At 39.9% G+C, this 24,401-nt stretch overlaps 1 protein-coding gene across 1 annotated transcript in view; it reads right to left on the reverse strand.

The window, feature by feature from the left end:
- Positions 1 to 24,401, reverse strand: part of cdh24b (cadherin 24, type 2b) — a 175,961-nt gene that overhangs the window by 49,185 nt on the left and 102,375 nt on the right. The window contains exons 4-5 of the mRNA XM_088310657.1: positions 23,194 to 23,313; positions 15,246 to 15,413 (exon numbers count right to left, since the gene is read on the reverse strand). Of these exons, the coding sequence (XP_088166783.1) occupies positions 15,246 to 15,413; positions 23,194 to 23,313 (288 nt within the window). The remainder of the gene's footprint in view (positions 1 to 15,245; positions 15,414 to 23,193; positions 23,314 to 24,401) is intronic.

Here is a 24,401-nt window from a genome sequence, read left to right on the forward strand (position 1 = left end):
CTAGACTTTGCTTGGATAACTCACCAGACTCTTTCCTCTAAAGTACAACTCTATGAAGAGATACCTGTACAATATCATGGATCGTGACTTCCAGTGAAATCTAGTCTCATAGCGGCATATTCTCCCACGTACTTAAGTCAGACGAGTTGCGCAGTTGCGCATTTCACTTCTGCTCCCTCACGGAATGCACGCACTCTGGGAGTAGCAACCCTCAAATGAGGACTTTCCCTGTCAAATACTCGAGTGCCTTTTCTTATTCGGACTCAACTGACTGGAGTAAGTCTAGCGGGCCGTGAAGGTGAAACATCAAATTGCACAATCGGAGTCATTTCAACGGCTCCGACAGCCGGTGATGGCCGGTGATTTTTTCCTCACTGGCCGACTCATGCTGACGTGCAGGTGGGAGCGGTGTTCATACCTGCTACATATATGCCTAATGGCCAGAATGAGTCCCCACTACATTATGCCAACTGATGAACTTTATTATATAATCTTAATAGGTGAAAAAGGCTCAGTGTCCGCTGTCTTTTTTTTTGACACCTGCAAGGAGCATTTCCGCATGCTGATGGGGGCTTGGATTCCGAACACGGCGATCACAAACAGCTACAGTGATTGCTGCCTGGAGTTATAGATTTTTAATCATTTTTTATCATTTGATTGCGTGTCGTGCGACATGCGCAAGCATGGCTGCTGGGCAACCTGATTAACTCTCACTCACTTTTCTGTTGCACTGACTCCAAACATGAATTTAGTCATGAGCACAGTGAATACATTCCATTTTGGGGATTTATAAAAAACTGATTGGAAAAACCCGTTCTCTTTCAAAGTAGCCTGTTAAATGAACGGTGCACGTCTCTGGCGATCGCCGATTAGTATAACTAATCCACGCCGCAAGTTAATTTCAAATTTAAAGTGTGACATATTTTAGAAATGGATCCCTACAGACTTCACGTCTCATGAAAACTCCATGCTCTGGGAATCAGAGCAACCCTCATAATTCTACGAGTCATGCCACTTTGGTTGTTGCGCACGAATTTCAAGGTGACACACTGTGAGTGTGAACGGACAATTGGCAAAACTTGAAAGTCAGGCGTGTAAAAAAAAAAAAAAAACGACTGAAGTGGGAATGGGTGATTATGGCTCATGAGTGGGAAACACATCAGCTGTATTGACATCTAGGCACCACATGAGGTTTGAATTTTATAACCCCTTAGATAATTAGGTTCATGATATTTTATACTGAACAATGGTTGGGAAACTATACTATTGTTTTGTTAATCTTCGAGCTGCCCAACATATTGAAACATATTGATATCATGATATTGGCCAATGCAAGATGCGTATTGCAAAGGGAATCTTGCCTAAGTGTGACATTGGCACATAGAATAGGTTTTCACGTAAAAATGACGTCAGATCTAAAATCACCCCCGCCCCCACACCCCCAAAAAAAAGACTCGATAGAGATTTAAAGGCTTTTCTTGTGATTACATTTACGACAAAGTGACACGCCACCTTTTGGATTTATTTTTTCCTGTCTCAGCGTCTACATCACAGCAGGGAGGCAAGCAAGGTAATATTGCTCAAATTGTCAGTTCTGTTGTCTAAAATGGCGACTGATAGCCACCAAAATGGAAATGCACATTACTACTCTTGTCCACTTCAAACCGTGAACGTATAAAAGCCTTCTGAACAATGATTTTGATTTATTTACATAAGCTCATGTGATCACCTCCACAAAATCAAACATACCATGCCGATCGATTCTCCACTTAGGCAAGCTGAAGCAGACAAGAGCATGAATGCGCACACGAATCCCGACCGGTTATATTTTGGACATTTAGCTACGCTAATCTTTTGTTTAAGTGTCAGGAGGCAACCGGCAGCGAGGCTTGGATTTTTATACCCGCCTAACCCTCCATTGGTTATTGGTAAATTAACAGCACTGCTCAGGAGAGCAATTAGCTTTTGGTCGCTAAACAGACAACGCTAGCACAGCAAAATTAGCTTCTTCCCATCCAGTTAGTTAGAGCTGCGGATGCCTTTTGTCACTCAATTCAGGAAGCTGTCAGTATCGCAGTGCCAGTCGACATTGATTTTAGATAAACACCTCATGGAGGTGGCCTTTTTTTTAACACAGGTTGTCATGCCTTGGTGAAAAGTTGGACTTTGAAAATATCCAGCATGCCCGCACACGGCCGTAGAGAGGATATGAAATCGTAATATAAAACGCCTGCATTCGAAAAACTGGGTCCAATCCTCATCAAAATAAATATGCATTCTACTCACTTCAGTCTCTGTAAATATCCAGACTGGTGCTTTATGCCACGCACGTCCTCTCGGTGATCAGCAAAAAAGCAGTGTGCGAGTGTGCGCGTCATCCCAGTCTACATATATGTTGCATCTGCTCACTTCCACATTTCCTCTTTCTCATATAAATCAGCCACGGAGAGGTTAATCCTTTAGTTATTTTATGTTGAGGCGGTCATAGGTAGGGATGTCTACATGATTTTTTGTGCCAATTGAGCACCAATTTGCACGTTATAAGCAATGAAAGTACAATGATTTTCAATGGAGAGTTTGTAATCGGTCCCTTTAGTGACTTTTGCAGAACCTTTGGGAGAGCGAAGGGGGACGTGGCCATATTCCTCATCAAAAGTAGACATTTTTCAAGCCATTTTTTTCCAAAATGAAAGGATAAAAAAAATAATGATTAATTTCAGTTTCCTGAAAAAATATATAATCATGATAATACTAATAATAATCAATTATCAAAGGGTGACTTATTTTCAGTCGAGTATGACTAAATAATGCTAAAACACTTATCACAGATTTGGTGATGATGGTTTGACTCCTCACAATATTTTATTTCAATTTCTACCTACATGAATAACCTTGGTCTGAAATCCTCACAAAAAGGAGGTTGAGCAGCTTCCAGGAACCGATTGTGTTCAATCTTAGAGGTTACCATGTATAACACATTGGCTCTGTTGATATCGATTGTGTTAGAACATCAACAACCGACCAACTGTGGATGACAAAATGATGGATGATGCAAAATCAGTTGATATGTCTGAATCACTTTTCTTAGTCACATTGTCATCCCTCACATGTGTTGATGAATGGATGGCTGGATGAACGGTTGGACGGATGGCTAAAAGGCTTTTAAAAAACCTGACTGCTCAGGAGGGCCTTGATGCTAAATGACAAAGTGGCACGACGGCTGACTGAATGAGTGACTGGTGTGACCAAGAAAGGAGAAAGAACCGTCTGTGACAGGCTTAAACCATTTAGACTCACTGCCTCCACCTGAGAGAAGCGAGAAGAGACGTACGCAATAGAGAGATGCATGGCGAGAGCTCAAAGGGGGAAATTACAACACCGAGCTGGGACTGAGACAGAGAAAATGTCAGAAATGAAGAGAGCGCTATAAGTGTGGTTGTTGTACCGATTCAGTCATCTATTAAAGCAGAAAGATTTGATATTTCATATTAATAATGTACATCAGGAAGACATACTATATCGAGAAAATGAAAGGATTAAAAGTATGCTGTTATTAGAGCTCCGTTTTAATTAGTTTTTAGTTTCCATTTGCTCAATCTCTTAATTTAGCTCTGAAGATGTGAAATGTAATTAAGGAATTATAATTATTGGAAAAGATTCCTTATTACCCAATAGTTTGGGTTATCAACATAATTATCATTATTCTTTGCAAACGCAACCACGCAACGGAGCTAGCAGAAATTCGTCAACCTTTGTAAAGATCACAGGACTTGATTTTCCCTTTTACAAAGAAAGCATATGCAGAGATTGGGTTCAATTAACACAAGGTGCCGTTTTACCTGAAGGCAGTCGATTGACTACAGCTGATTTGACCAGATTAGGGTGACAGGATTCCTCTTCAAACTAAACAATATATTTAGAATGGCAATGTTGCTGTCTCAAGGCACCAAAATCAAATAATTCTATCGGAGGATTAAATTAATATGGGATACATTGGAAGTTAAAAAAGTTTCTACAAAACAAATTACACTGGAAATTATTTTTGAAAATGTGATCTTAAATTTATGTTAGAAGCAACCAAATTAATCTCGTAGAGCGAACTTCTCATTACAGTCGGAGTTTCTTTTAATGCTGTAAGAATGTACACATTGCCAATTATTGCCAAAACAGCTGCTGTGTTTGTGGTCACATTGTGAATAACAGAGGGTGTGATAAATAAATGTTTGCATTTATGGAGCTAAATATATGTTTGCCATGTTAAATTAGTTTGTAAAAGTATTTTCCTAACTATCTAGACTCTCTGTTATTTAGTGTGTTTCATCTAAAATTGTGTTTTCTCTGTAGCCTGCTGCGACTGAAATCACTAATTGCCAGGTCTTAGTTTATAATATGGTATACCATGCGGGAGCTTTGGCAAAAATGTGAGAGAAAGAAAAGAAAGTGGAGCTGCAGTGACTCTGTTCAGAGAGATGAACTTCAGGTACATGCACACAAGATTGTCTCCTCAACCTCTTATTTCCATTGTTGAATTCATGATTAGTTTGGAACTGTCATAGCCGTCTATTTACTGCTCCGAGTGACAACACAAGGTCACATACAGGACAGAACTTCCTCTCTTCAGGGCGAAATTTTCATTTCAAAAACATACAAATGTAAATAGGAGTCACTCCTTTGTCACAATAAACAGCTGGAAGCCGATGACTACTGGAAGACTCCACTGGGTCCAGCCAGCCGTCACATCCTTGAAGCACTCAAAGTTCACTTTACAGCAATTCATTGAATAATCATATGTTTACACAGTTCAGGTGGATTTATGATTCATGATAAAAGAGCAAAAGAATATTTGGCCTTGCCAGCTTTTATGTTTAAGGGATGAGGAGACGGCACGGAGATGGCTCGTTTTGCACCCGTGGAGCAGAGCAGTTTACCCACTGCTGTTTTTCTGACTGAGACCTTGTAATGGATGGAGCCAATTAGCATACCCCAAGGGGGGAGTCATGGTTGTGCAGATGGATAAGTTTGGGAGGAGGCTCAAGAGAGCAGGTAAAAGGTGGTTCGAGAAACCCTCTGTGAGTATGTTCATTTATGGCATGGGGGGTGAATAACAAATGTATTGGCGGGGCGGGGGGATAGGGGCCATCACTTACTGCATTGTAATTGTAAATGGAAAAAAAAGTATTCATCATTTGGGATCTCCATTGTAACTTAAAAAACACAATTACTGCTCTTAGCAGTCATTTCCGCTTTTTTTTTTTTAGCAGAAATATCCATCAACCAAACTGAAGTACACTTTAACTCTTTGCCTATTATTTTCAGTCCTACTAGTTTAAAAGTCCTTGACAGTCATCAGTAGCTTCTCAGATTGGTATTTGTATTAGGTGATTTAAACAGTGTGGGGTGTGATGCCAAAGATGTTGAAGTGTTACAAATATGGTTTTCAGACGTGTTGGCCTCATTTCCATTTTGCCAAACTTAACTAAAAACTAGACCATTCTCCTCCAAAGTTAAAAAAAGGCTCAATCGAGATTTGTTGAAAGAGCCCCGGGCGGAGTTCTAAACACATGGGTTAGGGGTCAAATGCTTGAATCACCCAGGACTCTGACAGCCCCTGCTGCACCACTGCTTGTGGCCATTCTACAATTTCAGCCAATTCTACGGAATTGAAGAAAAAAAAAAACAGTACACGAACGGCAGGTTAATTGAAAGCAAATACACGTAGAGAAAAGTCACACAATGACGTAAAGCAGCTTGCAGCGGGGCCACAATACCCTGTTGGGATGCAACGCACTCAGTCCGGCAAGTCCATTCATCAAGCTCGACAGAGGAAAGAGAGTGCAAAGGCAGGGAAGGATGAAGAGAAGTAAAGAGGCTGAAGATGAAAGGTAACATTGCAGCACAAGGAGCGGAAGAATCGAATGTTCAAGGGGCGTTGAAAAAGTGAAATTGTGTATGTGTTTAACAGGCAGGAAGTTCGGATGGACTGATGGAGAGGAGAATAAAAGAGGGAAAGCTCCTATTAACATGGAAATCACTTCCTCTTCTGCGACTCTCCGTGGCTCACTGATGGCTCGGCAAAAAAGAGAATGGCTTTAGCTCCTATTATTCTGCGTGAGAGGGCACACTGGCAGGTCAGATGAAGTAAGACAAAAAATATGAAATTGTTCAGACAGTCTCTTTGCACCCGGCTTCCTTCTTGTGTGTTCTGAGAGCAAAGGCCAAGTCTGCTGCTGGAAAATATATGTGATGTATTCGCTTAATTTCTACTAACTGAGCTAATAGAGTATAGTGGGAGAGAATTGGCCCCATTTGTTGGGTTTAATGAAGGTTTACATTTCCCCGGTTTTTCTCGGCGGTGGCAAGTAAACGTGTGGAGAATTTAAAACCCTCTTGAGCTTGAAAAGGCTAGACTACCTCAATTGTAGGCCTATTGGAAACAATTTGTTGTATGCGGCGATTACTGCACGATGAATTTTTCTCTCACAGCCTCTATGGGATTGAGGAAGAAAATCCCATTGAGGAGAAACGCTGTGCTCGGATTGCTCACAGCAGTTGCCGATTTGATGCAGCTCTAACGATGCTGCATGCGGATGTTCGGAAGACGCAGAGGGAGATGGAGGAAGAGCGAGAGAGGGTCATGAACAAAAAGTCACAGCCCATGAGAACAACTGACCTGCTACTTAAACGCCCATGCACTTATAGGACACAGACAATGCAGTGAGTGGTCTGCAGCAGCACTCCCACCCAGTCTGAGTAAGGGCATAGAGGAATTTATCCAAGCAGCCGATGGTAATGCGCTACCATTGACTCCAGGGCAAAGGCTTTGCAATGGAAGGCCCAACTGTGCGTTACGATATAAGGGAGCAATTTCTGTGTGGAAAGGCTTTTCTTGCCTGAACAATGTCTACCCCCATGAGTAGTAGGCTTATACAAATGCACGCGCACCATTTGAGAGTCTGTTTAACACTGTGTGTGAGTGTTGTCACATGAATTCTGCAAAGAAGTATTTGCATTCCATATTCAGGGTGAAGTTTATATATATATATATATATATATATATATATATATATATATATATATATATATATATATATATATAAACTATATATATAGACTCTGACAATGCAATTAGTGATGTTTGTCCTCATTCGATGTGTGCTCAATGCAAAGAAAAATAATGTTGTGCCATATAGGTTTCATGCAATTTTGAGATTATATTTTACTTAACTCCTGAGTTTTATGAATACCGTACTGTGAAATGCACCTTGCATACTGGCAACCAGTTCAGGGTGTCCCCCGCCTACTGCCCGAAGATAGCTGGGATAGGCTCCAGCACCCCTGAGAAGCGGTACAGAAGATGGATGGATAAAAGATGGCAAATGTTTTTCAGAAGGCATACAAGTGTTTTGGAATGTTGCATTCAATAAAAGTGTCTATTCTCATTACTACCTCATTTTTTAGTTTTTCTAAACTCTATTGTGTAAGGTGGTGGTTATCATAATAGGTAAGAAGAGCAAAGAATATGAATTGTGTTTAATGGCACGTGCCATTTGTGACCCCGCATATTTCTAGTGCGTGACGATGTAATTATTTCTATTATGCAGGTGGCTGCTACAATGGACTACAGACAACCACTGCCAAAAGAGGGGAAGGGTCCCAATGAGAGCACTCATATCAGGCAAAAGTATCTGCCTTTCGGTCACAAGTAGGCTAAAGCACAATTTGAATGAAAGATCATGGCAAAATGTAGGTTAAACAAGACAGACTTCTGACTTTATACACATTGTAGCATGTAGAAATGTGCATGCGTCAACACACTCACACACATCTGCGCTGGCTTCTAAAAAACAACGCAAACCTGCTCCATTCAATTTCCCTGCATCAACTCAACTCTGTGTGAAATTGACGTGCATTTCAGTACGCCTGATTATCACTGTCAAGCCATTAGCTTTCCCCCTTTCCATTACCCTCTCACTCCATTCCATCCTTCCATCACGTTGTCTCTTTCCTCCCTCCTTCACGCTTTGTTGCACTTGCCCTCAGGACTTACTTTCATGCATTTTAAAGAGTGCCAGCTTTCCGGCCCTTATCGTGCCATTCCAAACAACGGCAGACGTCAGCACGTGGCTGATGGTCATGGAACGGGATGACAAGGCACGAGCAATCAGAGTGCTGGGCCACAAGCCTGCCCCTTAACTCAACAAGCCCATTACTTGTCATCTATTATTTTTGCCATTTAAGCACAATTCATTATGGATGCACAAGATTCTGCAATATTCCTTTCAAACTACAGAGGTATTTAGCTTAAAAGTAAAAGTACAATTCATTAATATTAATAAGTAGTAAAGTGTTGGTGCAATGCAGGCAAATAATGCCATGACAAAATGAGCGACACTCAGTCCAGCAGTTAAAACACCTAAGATGAAGGACTCATGCATAATCTGACTCAAAACATTTTTATTTTCGAATCATACTACTACTAGGGCCTCTCTGGTTCCTGCCATGTGAAATCTATAATTCATACATCATTTCGGCCAACAGCCTAAAATGTCAACCTCATACGGCCACTTGGTCAGGTCCATTCCACAGAACAGAATTTTTTTAAGGCCTTGATAAAAACAAAGTTTTAAATTATGAGAATTCAATTTTCCTCATGGCCAAATGACTTCACCAAAATCAGCAGTGGTACATGTTTGAAGTGAAGGGTAAGTAAAACCAAAATAACACTCCAACATAATATTTAGAAATATGAACACCATGAAAACATACAGACAATAGCTTCAATTTCATATAGTTCACGGTGGAGCAGAGAAATGAAAGGCTTGACACGTGGAATTTCTCTGTACCGACACTTTCTGCCACACTAAAATGATTGCGTGCCGAGGATGTTTAAAGCAAGAACAGATGGGGCGTGTGTATGATAAGGGACACAAGAGTACTAGCTGTGTAAGGAGCACACACCGAGGGAGTGTGTGTGTGAATGCGTGTGTGCTGTGGTGTGATGGTGAGTGGGGGACACGATTTAGACCAAAGTCCAGTTGTGAACATCAGTCAATATAATGCACTTGTGGGCTATGATTGATTTGTGGTGAATAAAATACTAGCTAGGATTGGAATGAAGTAATTGTGAAGGTCTGATTAGAGAATAGGTTTATGCATTCATATTTGGAGTGTGGTCAAGGGAGGACTATATTGTATATCAATGCTTGATAGCCTTAATTTTACCGTACAAAGATAGTACCACGATGCCCACAATGATCCATGTACGGCCACCGTTTTCTGAAAGGTTTAATGATATTGCAAAATGAATTGCCCACAGGTGTGAATGTGAATAGCTCGGAGGCTTTTGACATTTCATCACGTTGCGATGTGAATACTCTTCGCTCACTCCTTCATCCTTCTTTGATTTCATTTTTGCAAAAGGACACACAGTATTTTCATGATTATGCTCCTGTCTCCCTTGATTTGGTGCACTCTCCCACCACCTCTTTTGCACGCATCTTCGTCTAACCAGTGTCTCGGGTTTCCCCTCAGGGTTATTTCTCACCCACTCACTCTTTGGTTTCCTTTATTGTCTTACTTCTTTGACATGTTTAACACACATTTTGAAAGTCTATGGATTTTGCACAAAACAAGTGCACCTTCTGCAGTATGCAGTGTTACCAAAACAATGCCTCTCTAGTTTTCTCCGATGCCATGAATTAATTGGACATATTTACGACTCAGCGTTGATCAAACTACTCACGTTCCTGTCTGCGCCACTCCTCAGGTCCGCCGTGCATAAAATGACACTGATCTTATCAGAGCTACCTATGTAGTCAACTGTCAGACAATCTATCTTTGCATCCATCACACCCCTGGGAGAGTGACGCTGCTTCAATATATTTATGTGGAACTGCCTGGCAAGCCAAGGCTGTTTGAAAACCTCATCAAAATTCAAAATGGCACCTGTGTCTCTTGCAGAGTAGCTGAAGAACCCAAGTTTGAAGGGGTACAAGTTATCAGGACCCAAATGCATTTGGAAGTTTCTGTATGCATGGTTATGAAAAGTAAACAGGAGCTCTTCCAAACGTCACGAGGAAATCAATTTAAGTTTTACCCTTTGACAGCCCAAATCTCCGGGATTGGGGCAGAGGAGACATCAGATGTTGACATTTCACCAAGCACACTCATTCAAAGAGTGACATTTTACTTGCCTGGTTTTCACACAGAACATAGTGGTTCCGGATCATCATTGTATTTTTAATTAAGGGATTCAGCTTGAAGCCGAGATCATCGTAAAATGAAGTGAAATATTCCAATGAAACGACTCACTTCAAGCATGTTGAAGATAGGAAGTAGTGAAGATACAGAAGCCCTGCTCAACCTCGCTCTAATCTGTTTAGCCTGCGGATGAGCTGGAGCCAATCACGGCTGACTTTAGAACAGAGGTGGGGTACCGGTCAACAGTTAGTCGCAGGGCAATATAGACAAATAAATAAATCCTCACTAAACCTTAACAAAATGAAGTTAATTGTTTTTGGCACCAGACCAACTGAACACCAAGACAAAATTGAGGTAAATTCAATTGAAATAGAAAGTGTTTGAGGGAAATCAATTCCTTGGAGTAGTAATTGTTGAAAAATTATGAAAGTCACATATAGATAATGTCAAAAATAAATTGTCAAAAAAGCAAGGATGTCCTAAATCTGAAGCCTCTACACACATTATATTGTTCATTATTATTACCATACCTGACCTATTATGATCTGAAATGTGGGGATACCCCATAAAACAAATATTCTCCCTGTTTTCAAACTATTAAAAATAAAAAAGAAGCAATCACAATTAATTGATAAGCCAACAAACCCACGTTTTATTAAATGACATATCTTCACTTCTTCCTATGACATTTTATAATCCGGTTGAGTTTAAAATAAATATTGAAAAATAAAAGGACGGAAGTGCTTTAAAAGGGACAAAGACGGATGGCGACCATATTTTTTAAGAATAAGGACGAAAGTGTAAGGACGTAAGGGTGCCCACGTCTCAGATGGAAGCTGCGGCACAGACCGACAAAATAGGCTAAAGTGTCCATCCAGATTAATGAATAATGTACTGCGATGCATTCAAAAATGTGAGTCTGTTATCAATACGCCTTTCCTATAAATTGGTCAGTCCACAAAATGGATGCAATAAGACCGCAGCGATGAAATGGAAACTGAGGTGGCAATAAAAGTGCACTTTGTAGAGTGTAAAAGTAGGGAAAATAAACGGCAACATAGTAATATTTTACAAGTATTATATAATGTTCAAACTAAACTGTCTTTGTTTTTGTATTATGGATATTTTATGTGATACTGTATGTAAAGTGCTTTGTTACAGCTGCAAGTACTATATAAATAAAGTTGTAATTATATTGTCCATATACTTCCATTGTTCTGGTGAATATTTGAACTAAGAGCTGCCTCAGTTTGAATGCTTCAGCATGCATAAGGAGTTCATTTGGTGTTTTATCATATTTAGGCGTTCTTAACTCTTGTTCTGTTATTGCTGTCTGTGTATCATTGTCGTGTGCATATTACAAGCAACGATGCAAATACTGAGTGAGGCGTGTGTTTCAATAGACAATACAGCCCATGTTTTTCTCAAAAGGGAAATGAGGATTTTCCCATGCACTAGGAAGAACTGGGTCATATTTGTTTTTACATTTTTAGATGAGCAAGATGAGCTTGCCCTCATTGTTTTTCTTTTATTGCATTGATGCTGTCTTGCTTACAGTTCCTTGTAGAAATTGCTAAAGGAAATAAGGTAAAATGAGATGTCTTGTTTTGCTGTTTAGTGACAATGTCATAAAAGGTGATGAAGAACATGCAATAAGGGGGAAAATATTAATGACATTGATGCCACCTACACATATTATTCCAAATAACCCACTTTTAAAGTTGCTACACCATAAAATAAGGCCATCGATGAAGAATGAAGTGAGGTTCTTATTCTTAGAAACAATGCCACAAGTATCTTTCAATACATCCTGTAGGGAATTCAACAACAGTAGCTGCCATCAATTATGCAGACATTGTAAACATACGTAAATATGTCGGAATAAATGACTTGGTTATTAGATTGCAACTTTGCCCGTCAACGCAATCGCCTCACTACAAAGCAAGACGACACCATGAACGTCCCATCATTCTAATTTCCCAGTGGATTGCTTGCAGCCGCACACGAGCTCATCAATGCCCAAGCTTTGTAAATAGACGATGATAGCCTGAAATGTGATTTGAGGCCCAACGCGCTTGCTTACATTCTGACAATTATCCAGCCGTGTCGTCCGCAACACCGCTTTGCCATAATTAAGAACCTAATCAGGCAGTGAGCTGATGTGGAATGAGACAGTAATATAAACTCCCCTTTTGCTAAATTCTTACATCAATCTTACTTGTTAACACAGTTCAAGGAGATGATGTCAGTTAAACATTATCAGCTCGCGAAATGCTATTTGAAAATGTGGACAGTTGTTGAAAATAGAGTTCGTGGAAAAATAACAAGAATCCAGAGATATTTTCTGGGTTACAGGCATCAAATAATCTTTTGTCCGGAATAATTTTGAATACTAAAAACCTTCCTTTTGTTTTGAGGAATATTTGTCACTATTCAAAAGGGGCTTTGAGCTTTTAAAAGCTCTTTTGATATGGATGACGATCAAATTAAAGTTTTATTTTTTTTTCCCAAGTCGTTTGAAAACCACGCGAACAAAGAACTCAGGGTTTACTCATCAAAAAATATTTGGCGGTCCAAACATATTTGCAACATGGAGTATGGCATTTAATAATGAGACCCAAAGGAACCTTCTGAAAATATTCCACAGTTTCCCCTCACCATTTAACCGAAAACAATCTACGGTAGCCTACTTTCTGTCTGCTGCTACTCTACCTCCTCTAGGGCATATGAAATCCCTTGATAATATCCAAAAGTGTTCACACAACAAACCCACTTAGTTCCTGGAATCATGCTTTGAATGAGGGAGAGGTTTTGGGGTGTTGTAAAAAGCCCGCAAAGCAGGACTTTTTTTTTTTTTTTCACCTTGTTCGGGCTATCATAAACAGCTGATACCTGGGTTGTATGCAATCCGGTGTAATCCGCTCCTTCTTGTAAATGTCGCATGGAATCAGCAATGGTGACCTTGGAAGACATGAGGTCTACATCTGACAGCGACTGTTTTTTTTTTTCGTCTTCTTTTTTAGAGCCTCGGTGTGTAATTGAGTGGAATGGGGAAGGAGGGCTTTGATGGTGTGTGAGCAAGCATGAGAGACCAATGTACATGTACACGCAGTCACACGCACGCACACACAAAGAGGCAGCAAATGAAGGCGCAGGACATTCTGAAGGCAGAAGAAAATAAATTTGAAAAGATGTAAAAAAATAAATAAATAAATCTATTCGAATAAATTGACAGCAAGATGCAATTCAAGCAAAAGCATGCAGTTCGTTAGTCATCGCGGTATTTCAAAGAAACGAGAATTTTTTTTTTCTGTTTTTGGCACCTTGAGGTCTCATCTGCCACAGTGATGAGAGTAAGCCCGGATTTCTTCCAAGAAACTTTTGCAGTCCAAAACCCATCTTTGAAGGCTGTTCAATTTGACAAGCACTAGGCCCACCGCAGGACATCATTAGTCCAATTTTGGCACTAAAGCCAGGAGTCGGCTGCACTAGAGACAAGCCGCCGAGTTGTCAGCCTTTGCCAAGCCTCCTCTTGACTCAACATGCGCTGCTACATGATGCTGAGGATGTCCATACAATTTTGAATATTCAACATATTAGTTGTTCCCCTGTTAGTCATGCAGTGTTCATTTTCAATTCATTAATTCATTAACATCACACTGGTTGTACTCTCCGATCTCCATGAAGTCGGAACCATAATGCAAATAACGTGGCGTATTCAGGTAGCCGTACATGAATAATTCAATTGCATAGTTCAGCTTTTACATGCTACAGTCTTGAATGTCTTGGCATATTGTTGTGGCTCAGATTCAGATTTAGATTGCCAGGCTAACCATAAAATTGTGCTAATATCGTTTTGGATTAAAAGACCATTTTATTAGCGTACCTAAAATGCTCTGAGTGTATTTTGGTTGGTTTTAGTCTGCATTTGGGTGCTTTTCCTCATTGCTTTCAGCCTTTGCCTCCAAGCAATGTTTCGGGGCTTTTGCATTCAAGAGATTGGATAACATCACTTTAAAAGTAGGATACGGGATATTGTTGCTATTTTGCTTTAAGAAGCAAACAACTAGTCATGGTATTTGTAACTCGTGTGTATATATATATATATATATATATATATGTATATATATATATATATATATATACTGATGATGTTTAATTTTCAAATTATTGAAGACTTTCTCCTTAAAAGAAAATATACGATTCACCCAAATTTTGGATACAGTCCTACTAGTGGAGCTGTTAAAATTAGCCACATATTATGAGCATCACAATTTTAAATAAACTGATGTCAAATGTAGTTATTAGCCAGAGTCAGTGCGAAACCTTAAAGAGAATACACTAACCAGAATACCAGCCTCCTTCTGGGCATTAACTGAAGCTCAACAATCTATTCCAATTGGGTCAATCACATCAAATAATTCAAATGTTTAAATGATTGCGGTTGTTTTGCACGTCAATGTAAACGATTGTGCTTCGAAATAACGAGAAACAGACATTATCATATTTACATCATATAATCAGTCGGAATAAAGAATAATCTATCAAAGACTTATGAGGAAAGCTTCTTCAATTAAAAATTTAATCAGAGGTGCTAGTGATAGCTAGTTGGTCATTGCGTAGAAGAATGGAATCCCTGACTGAATGTCTGATGAAAGCTCGCACTACCCACCTCTGCCTGACCTCTGCCTACGCGAAACTCCTGACAGGACGTGCAGGTCAAAAAGGTTCAAGAACATTTCTGGCCGCTCATGAAAACAAGTCAATTGTTTCTGCCATCACTGAGTGTTTGTTTTTGTAAACAACTGTCCAGTTTATTGTACTGACAAAAGCTGAAGCGTAACAAGAATATGACATATTCTTTTTTATCTCACATGATAATTGCTCTAACAAGGTGAATTTTTGTCTTTGGTCAACGTTGTGAGCATCCATGTCAGGTTGTGGTGGAGGTGTGAGGCAGGTTATTATTCTGGATTTTTATATATGCTAACAAATGTCGTGATTCATTCCCTGTGTGGGGTAGTCTGAGATATTAAGTTACTCACTCTGAGTAAAGCGTGGAGGGTTGTCGTTGACGTCAGAGAGCGTAACGGTGACGGTGGTGGTGCCAGATAATCCTCCCAAGTGGCCACCCATGTCCTTGGCTTGGAGAACCACAAGGTACTGGTCCTGAGTTTCCCTGTCCATGTCAGGGACAGCAGTGCGCAGAATACCTGGAGAGTATTTAAAAAGTCATTCAAGTCAGTTTCATGAGTGGCGGAGCCTTGGCCAGATGTTTAGCGGATTCAAAATTTGAATGGCAGCTGTACGGGCACCGTTGCAAATTGGAGCCTATTAAAAGGTACAGAATCTGTTCACGCAGGTGAAGTGGTGCATTGCTGCGTGCCACTGAGCAAGATAATAGAGTACTGACAGCATATATACGAATGTCATTTCATAATGTCTAGTCGGATTTGGAAGCAGCATGCGATATGCCGTGACCTGAACAGTCTTAGAGATTTTTTACTCTCATAGTTTAGTTTACAGTCATGTAAAATAGCATTTTTTTTCTTCCTATGAGTAATGTCTGATATTTCCCCCTCCCCATGTCGTTAAAATATTCAAATTTGCACTCGGTAGCATGCAGTGCAGTTTGGCACTACTGCAAATTACAACCACAATAATAAACATTGCAATATTAAAATCCCTTGTCAGTGTCATTTTGGTGTTACCCTTATAAAAGTAGAATATTCAAAGCAGATCTTAAACCTCATTAGATTGTGCACATAAAGTTGCTCATCATTTATTAACTAATGCATGCAGCATAGTAATACTTTCAGCATTTTTTTTTTCTGTTGCAGGGCCTTGTTTTGTCCCTTAATCAGCATTTTTAAAGATTTAAAGTCATTCTTTATATTTCATTGTTGAGTTCCTTTTAATAAAACAACAATCCAATTAGAATTACATTTACCCAATTAAATATGACTGCAGTGGCAGTTTTTTTTTTTTTTTTTGCATTTAAATGTTAATAGACACCACAGCTTTTTAATACAACACATGTGACCTTTTGTTAAAGGGAAATGCTTGTGGTTGACCCCCACATAACAATATAATGACTTGGCCTCATTCATGCGCAGGAACCTCAAATTTAGCACTCATCTGGAGCAAAGGGCAATATTTTTAAACTTGCCTTCCTCTCTAAAATCAAACCTGTTTTTTCACCCTTGCATTACTTCCCTCCAAAATTAATAATTAAGTATATCTCACCTTTGATTTGTCTGACCTGCTTTTAAGTCCGTAAAAGTTAGAAAGCCAAGGACCCATTGCACTTATTTGGCTAATCTCCTGTGGTAACATCGTCAACTTGCAGTCTACAGCCGGTTCTCGTTATCCCCATTTTTTTCTTTTTTGGGTAGGCTTGTATCTTCTAGTGAAGGCTGAGTCAGACTCGCCTTGAACTCTTCCTTCGTTCTGCTGCTTTAGACTGCCAGAGGACAGCGTGATGCACTCAACTGCACTGCCCCCCCCCCCATCTCCCTCTCATCTATGGGCATTCATATATGTATTAAAGCATGATATGCGCCCCCCACCCCCGAGTAATATTTCAGCTTTTTATGTTTCAACAGTTATTTCAGGAACTTTAGGATCTTGGGCTGTAATTGCAGTCATGTTCTGTAAATGCTCTTGGAAAATGGAAAACTCTGAACATGCACATAATTTCTGTTTACAATTGGTGGATGGCTGCTCACTCAATTTTATCATCAGAGTACATAAACAGCAACCACAGCTGTAACAAAAGTGCCGTACATATGAAATAAAAGAAAAAAATCTAAATAATAATACAATAATATTCACACTTGTTGCACGTTGTTTTGCAAAGCTAGCTGCAACAACCAGTATGGGGCCACTGGGATAAAAGATGCCAGTGGCCCTGATACTGAAAATGCAATTTCGCTCGAGTATGAATGTAAAACAAACAACTGTAGTTTTCTAACAATCGATAGTTTGTCCGAGTAACAGAGGTACAAGATGATTGGTTCAATTCTCCTTTGCAATTTAGTTCTCTGTCTCGCTTCAATTTACTTTACTTTAGCGCCAGCTCTCATCAGGCTCCATATCTCTACCGGGACGGAATCTTAATCGAATGGACATCGGTCGGCTCCAAGTTGGGGTGAAGCCGATTGTTTCGTGTTCAGAGTTAATCCTCTCTCAGTGTGTAATTGTTGGGTCTCCGTTAATCTACACTATTGAGTATGTTGTGTTTTGTCTAAACCTGGACTATTTGATTCATTTAATTTTTATTTATGTACTTACTTTTACAATGCCGGTTTTAGTTTGAGGCTAATTGAAGTGAATCAAATTGAGCATCCGAATGAACAAAAAGACTGTGTGCTCATTTTATTTTGAAGATGCCAGCAGCTACACATGCTAATAAAATGTGGTAAGTGGTGTTTGGTCCAGATGCTTTGCAGCTCCTTCCAGGAATGCTCACTTAATAGGATGCACATAATGAAAAAATAAGTGAGTTAATGCAGATTAATTGTTTGTCAGTCTCCGTAGATTTTGTACGTGTGTGTGCAGGTGTGTGTGTTCTGCGGTGACCAGTTTTTACATGGAATATCTCTACAAAGTTAGTGACAGAGCTCGCCACCTCAACTTGTATTTATTTTTTTTTTGTATTTAGTAGTGCTGTCAAGCGATTTCTTTTAAACTAATTGATTGCAAAAATATACAGAATTGACGATTAATCATGCTTTTCAATTACAATTTCTTTACGAAGCTTGGAACCGATATTTACTTGAGTAAAATCTTGGGATTAATATGGAAAAAATATAAAAGTATATTTCTACTCAGAATGTTCTAATAGCTTTCTGTGATCTTTGATTATGATTATTTTCTTGTAAAATACAGAAAGAAACTGTTGAATGATACACCAAAGATGTACAACAATTATGGTATTTGAATTTGGCTTTGCAAAGTGTGCAAATTAATTTGGATTTTTCCAATGAACAGTTGAGCTAATTTTTCAAGTAAAACTATCTAAAATCCATCAATGTGACAGTAACGCTCCTCTCCTCTAAGTATGACTGCACGGTGAGCAGAGGTCAGCTGCTACAGGAAGTAAATGCAACTGAGTTCATGAGTTCATTATTTTTAGTGCATTATTTAGTTATCTCGACATCCAGTCAGACATAAAATGGTCATCTTCAACCACTCCATTTTTGTTCAAAAATAAAAATGGCCAGGTTCTTGTGATTTAAAAAAGCAACGCCAAGATTCCCATTTTCTACCATCATTGTGACCTATAACCTGTGCAATGCAAATTTTGAGAGGAGGAATAAATAAACAACTGAAATAACAACTGGGGATGTAGTTGCATTCGGAAATAACTAATTCAGCCTTCGTAGGCCTACCTGACATTTCACATCTTACAACGCAAGCCATGGTCTGCAGAGAATTTCAACAGCATCAGCAGCGTCGGTTTTGAAAACGGTCTTGTTTTTGAGAAATCTCTTAAATTAAAGCTGGGAATTTAATCATAAATCGGACGATAAAAAGCTTTTTTCATGAGTGTATATTGTATAATACGTCCTTGTGGAAAATTAGTTTTTGTTTCATCTACTAAGTATTAAATTACTTCGTGTTAGCGAGTTCAAGTGAGCACTTAGGTTCCTCTTGCAGTTTTTAAAAAGAGAAAAATAAATCAAACAAGATGACAACATCAATAGAAAGTGTTACCATGCTGAAAACACAGCTTTCCAAAAGATTTGATGCGCTGATTTATTTTTGGGGGTTTCCCTGACTGGTATATGATGAGAGAAGATGTACATTTGGAGGGGCGGGTGAAAATCCATGTAACACGGACGGTCTGGAGCACAATATCAATAAATTGTTAAGTGTCTCATACGGTAATGGCGCAGAGAATATGCATTAAACATTGATCACCTCTGTGTAAATGACCTCATTGTGTGACTTGCGTGGGCACATAAATTGCAGCTTCTGCTGAGGTCTAGATGACTCGGCAGATGACGTTCAGTCATATTCAATCGAGCTGTTCTGAATAAGTAAGAATGTGACAATTCCACAGCATAATTCACAAGTGTGGTCGGCTGAACGTGTACATTTTGAATGTGTCCGCCAATGATTGAGCCATTGAGAAAGAGGGTGATTGAAAAAGGCAGACAGAGCAGTGAGAAGAGGCTGGACAGGTTTGGAATACTAAACATTGCCACATCTACTGCACATTGAGCGTGAATCGCCCTGTATAGAACAATTCAAGTCAAAAGGAACGGCAGCTCTCGCTGGCCAAAATCAGCAATCAATTGGTAAAGCTCGACATTCACCGAGCAAAACAGCCTGTGACCCCTGTGGGGAATATAAAGGCTGTCTTCCAAACATCTTGAATGCTATGAGCGGGCGTCAAACATGAATTCAAATCCTTCACCTCTGATCCACAAATTCACCCAAAGGCTCAATGCTTATGGATAACCATAAAGCTGTGATATTAATAACATTTTAAAAACTAAGGTGCCCTCCACCGGTGTGGACCTCCACTTATCCTTGAGTTACTTACAAGGTGGAAGGATATTGAGAACACACACAGCACACAAGTCCTTTGAGCCCTTGGTAATCTGTCCTCCTAACAGTTCACAAAACACCATTTCTTTTTGATTTTTTTTTTTTTTAACCAGAGGTCGCAACTATAGAGTTACTGCACGGCTTTGTTGCATTGACACGACTCGAACTGCAAGAATACATTTTTGCCAAGTAATAGAGAAATGCATCTTTGTTTGTGGGTGTCAGGGAGAAGTGTGGATATGGTGGGACAAGAGGGGTGTGGTAGCTAAGTGGGCAAGAGCAGGAAAGATGGATGAGTGACAAGAGAACTTGAGAAGTACACAAGGGAATATATCAATGTGTGTGCGCGTACGCCAGTGCATGTGAGTAACGGAGGGAAGTGGCAAGAGCAGTGCTATGAGAAAGACAACGATAGGAAATCTTTCCTTTTTCAGTGTTGCATGCTCACCTGGAATTGCACGTTGCTTTTGTTGTGTTTACCCCCGCTTCCACAAGCTGCGTGCTCGTGTACACACGTCACTCATGACTAAATCCACTTGTTTGCGTATAATTTAGGTGTTTGCTCTTGACCATCTTGAGCAAATTTGCTTTTCTTTTGCGCAAGTGCATTCGCTTTTTCAGCTTTCGTGCATCAATTTGTTTTTTTTACTCAAGAGCTGCATTAAAAATGTTTTTCAGTTGTGCAGATTTAAGAGCAGTATTTTATACTGTGTCTGTTATATTTCTTGTAGTTGCTATGTAGTATTTCTGAATGAATGTGTAGTATTTATGAGTAGTGTGCGCTCACCTGCTCAATGAGTAACGTGCCTTGAGATAACTATTGTTAGGAATTGTTTCTATGTAGATCAAACTGACTTGACTTTAAATCAGAACATTTGGAGCAATATGAGAAAGAATGTGATGATCATGCTGCCAATTAAGGAATTTAACTTGTAGGTAAGTGATGCAGTATAAGTCCAGACATCTCCAGAAATGGGCAAACTGCGGCCCGGGGGCCACATGCGGCCCGTTAAACATTTTAATCAGGCCCGCCGAACTTGAAAAAAGTTAAATAAATAAACCTTGCACATGTTTTATTTTCCCTTTAATTCTGATGTGTCCCCATATTTTGTTGTAATGCGTTTGTTCATTTTCATTTAAAATGAAAGCATATATTAAAATGAAAGCATATATTGTGTATTTTCTTTTTCTCAGATGAAGTGAGGTTACCAAAACACTCCATCCATGTGCAGCTGGTCCGGCCCCTCTGTTAAATTTTAGAACCCATTGTGGCCCATGAATCAAAAAGTTTGCCCACTCCTGGTTTACACTGTATGATGAACAAATAGTCAACAGTCATGAAATTCATTGTTTTGTCAGGTGAAGTGGTCAAAGTGAAGAGACTCACCTCGCTAACAAGTGTTACTGAAAGCTTCGCGAGTGTAGTTAACAATTTTATGACATTTGCAATTTGACAATGAAATTAATTATTAGAATTGACATTATTGTATACAATCTGCCCTACTTTCGGGCTCAGTGCAAGTGTAGCACAAAGTGCAATGCACATGGGTGGAGTATTTTTTATTATTTTGCGCTATTGTGCGCCGTTGAGGGATGGAAAGTAGCCAAGACCCGACCAATAGTGATGGGGTCGCTGATTCACATTCAAATCAGGGCGCGCAGTATGTCCGAGTTAGGCAGTGTTTGACATTGAGGAAGCGGACTCACTGGTTTGTCCATGACATCGGCGTTGATGCAAGTAAACTGCAAGCTCTCCCCTTGCGGATGATGTCGTTGGCTGTGTACGTGACGTGGGCAACTGCACACTATCCCTGCACCCGCCCGCTCGCTCAGGCTTTGCTGCACAGCGGCGATGACATTTGTAAAAATATGTGTACGTTAAACGGGTCTGAGGTGTAAAAATATCGGGAACCCAATGCTCAGTCAGCTGATCTATGGTCCAAATAGTATGAGTCAAGGGTGAGCAATTAATGTTAAAAGTTAAACGGCTATCGAGGGCCACACCAACATTCTAACCTCTGTTGTGTTAAATCTGAAATTAATGTCTTCTTATCAAGCAGGGGATAAGTATCATTTTTAATAAGCTGTTAAATGGGGTAGATGTTATTCATGCTATACTCTTTTTCATTTTCTTTTTATTTTAATAATCGTTTCTAGTCATTAAATTGCGTGGCAATTTCTCTAAATTGGCAACACGGATACGTTGCTGCGCTTGCACTATTGTCATGCGTGCACAGCAAAAAACAAAAGCAGCGCATAACTCAATGTTTTATTTTGACAAGAACCACTCAGAGACTGTGGATGCCTCACATGTGGCAAGTGGGCCCTACTTTGTGCTGGTCAGTCGGTCGGGAAGAAAAGAAATTAAAACAATAAAAAAGTGCTCGTTTGAGAATCACACCAAAATGATTGTTTATTATGCATTCGCTCAAAATGCAGAATTCTGAATTCTTGAATTGATGTCCTACCCAATGAGGGTAAACTTTTCTGTCTTGAACGTACTCAAAGCCCTTTACCACTCAATACAGTTACGCAGGAAAAAAAACAAAAAACAACTCCAGTATTGTAATAAATCAATGGAGACCAAAACTTTATAAATGCCTGTAAACACCTTACTGTTAGAGTTGGATTAACACCCCCAGCCTAATCAATTGGAAACCAAATTCCTCAGGCATGTACAGTATACACTTCCATCGATTAAATATCGGAGCCAGCTTTTTGTGCATGTTTCAGCCTCAGTTGCTGACTGCTACCACGCTTATTGTAACTCAAGAAGAGGAAGCCTGGCGGGGAGGAGCTGGTGGGTATCGACAACTACCGCATATGGATAAGGATGGAAGGAAAGTGAAGAAAAAAGTCTCAATATTTCTATGAAACTTCCATTTTGAACTCGGGCGTAATGGCATTTCTTACGTGTCGACATATCAAGCGGGTGCATTTTAACACCTGAGTCCATTTTAAGCTTCTCTATTGATTAGAAAATACAAAAAGACAAAAGCAATACAGTACTTTGTTCATGCTGGATGAAAATAAGAAACTGTTTAGAAAAATAAATAAATAAAGTCTTCATCTGTGCCTCTCGAAGTAAAAATTTACATTATGATTGTGAACACCACCCACAACAATTACAGCAGTCGATCATCGAATGTAGTTATTTAATACACTGAGTGCGAACCTTCATTGTAAAGGTGGCGACACATGAAAACTACAACTTCACCGAGAATGGTAAAAAATAGTAAAGAGATCCCACTTTGTCAGCAACTCCATTCATTTGTATATGCAAATGTAGTCAGGGTCACCTGCTGCTGACACAGCATCAGGACTAACTCGGTGTCTGAGTGTCGTTCCACACATTTTGGCTTGCAAGTGTTGTCCAAGAAGTGAGTCGCAGATGGACGCACACATACTCACACTGGTGGAAAGAAACACACTCACCTGTCTGGGGATCAACAGAGAAGTACTGCTGGCCTTGCACCAGTGTGTACACTAGTCTGGCACTGTTCCCATAAGTCGGGTCATCAGCATCTGTTGCTGTCACCTGGATTATCGAAGTGCCTGCAGGGAGCAGAGAGGAGGAGATGTGGATGGGAGGAGGAGAGGTTGAAGAGGAGAAAAAAAAAACAGAGGGATTTGACGTTGAGAACGCAAAATAAAGAATATCTGGAGCCAAATGGAAAATATACATCACCACTTTATGTGTATTAGGCGGCTTTCTCCCACACATGCATTTGCTATCTTTTTCCACACAAACGTGTGACAAATACTTTAGTCACCTAATCTAAACACCCACACAAACACACCCTCTCACTCTGCTAGCGTTAACGTCCCCCCCCACCCTCTGACACCCACTGTCTCACTTCATTTCTCTTCATCTCCGTCTCCAATTTCTTTTTGCTCCTTCATTCAGTCGGACCGTCTGCCGCTTTCACGGTCCCCCTCTTACTCCCCTAAATCTCCTTTCTACGGCTCACGGAGTGTCAATTTGGCAGCAGCATTTTTTGAATTAGTTAGCAGAAAAAAATGGAAATAAAGAAAATCCAGAGAGCATTTCAGACGTTTTGCATTCATATATAGCAGCACAAAATTTCTATATTTATAACTTAGAAGCAGATGACTGATTTTTTTTTCCTTGAGTCTCAAGCCAAGCAATGTGGGAGGAATAAACGGTTTTGCGAGAACAACTGCTACTTTATATGTGATTGAAGGCATAATGGTGTGAGCAACAATAGACGAGTGTCAGTGGATGTCCAAATTGAATGTACGTTGACCCTGTCACTAATTGAATACATTTCCAGGATAGAATATTCACACCACAGTTCAAGTTATACATGATCATAACACTGAAACGCTGCCAGCCTCTCTGGGCCTGAGCTCATCTGAGATGGATGAACGCAAATTGGAAAAATATGCTGTGGTCTGACGAGTCCACATTTTCAAATTGTGTTTGGAAATCATCTGTCAACATCCACATTGTTATCAGAGCAAAGTTAAAAAGCCAGCATCTGCGATGGGGGGGGGGTGTTAGTCCCATGACGGGTAATTTGCACATTGTGAAGGCACCATTAATACTGAACAGCGCATACAGGTTTGGGAGCAACATGTGCTGCCATCCAAGTTTGTTTTTCGAGACGTCCCTGCATATT

The sequence above is a fragment of the Idiotropiscis lumnitzeri genome, chromosome 12 (assembly GCF_059441095.1).
Source record: "Idiotropiscis lumnitzeri isolate Australia: NSW breed Sydney's pygmy pipehorse chromosome 12, RoL_Ilum_1.0, whole genome shotgun sequence".
NCBI lineage: Eukaryota > Metazoa > Chordata > Actinopteri > Syngnathiformes > Syngnathidae > Idiotropiscis > Idiotropiscis lumnitzeri.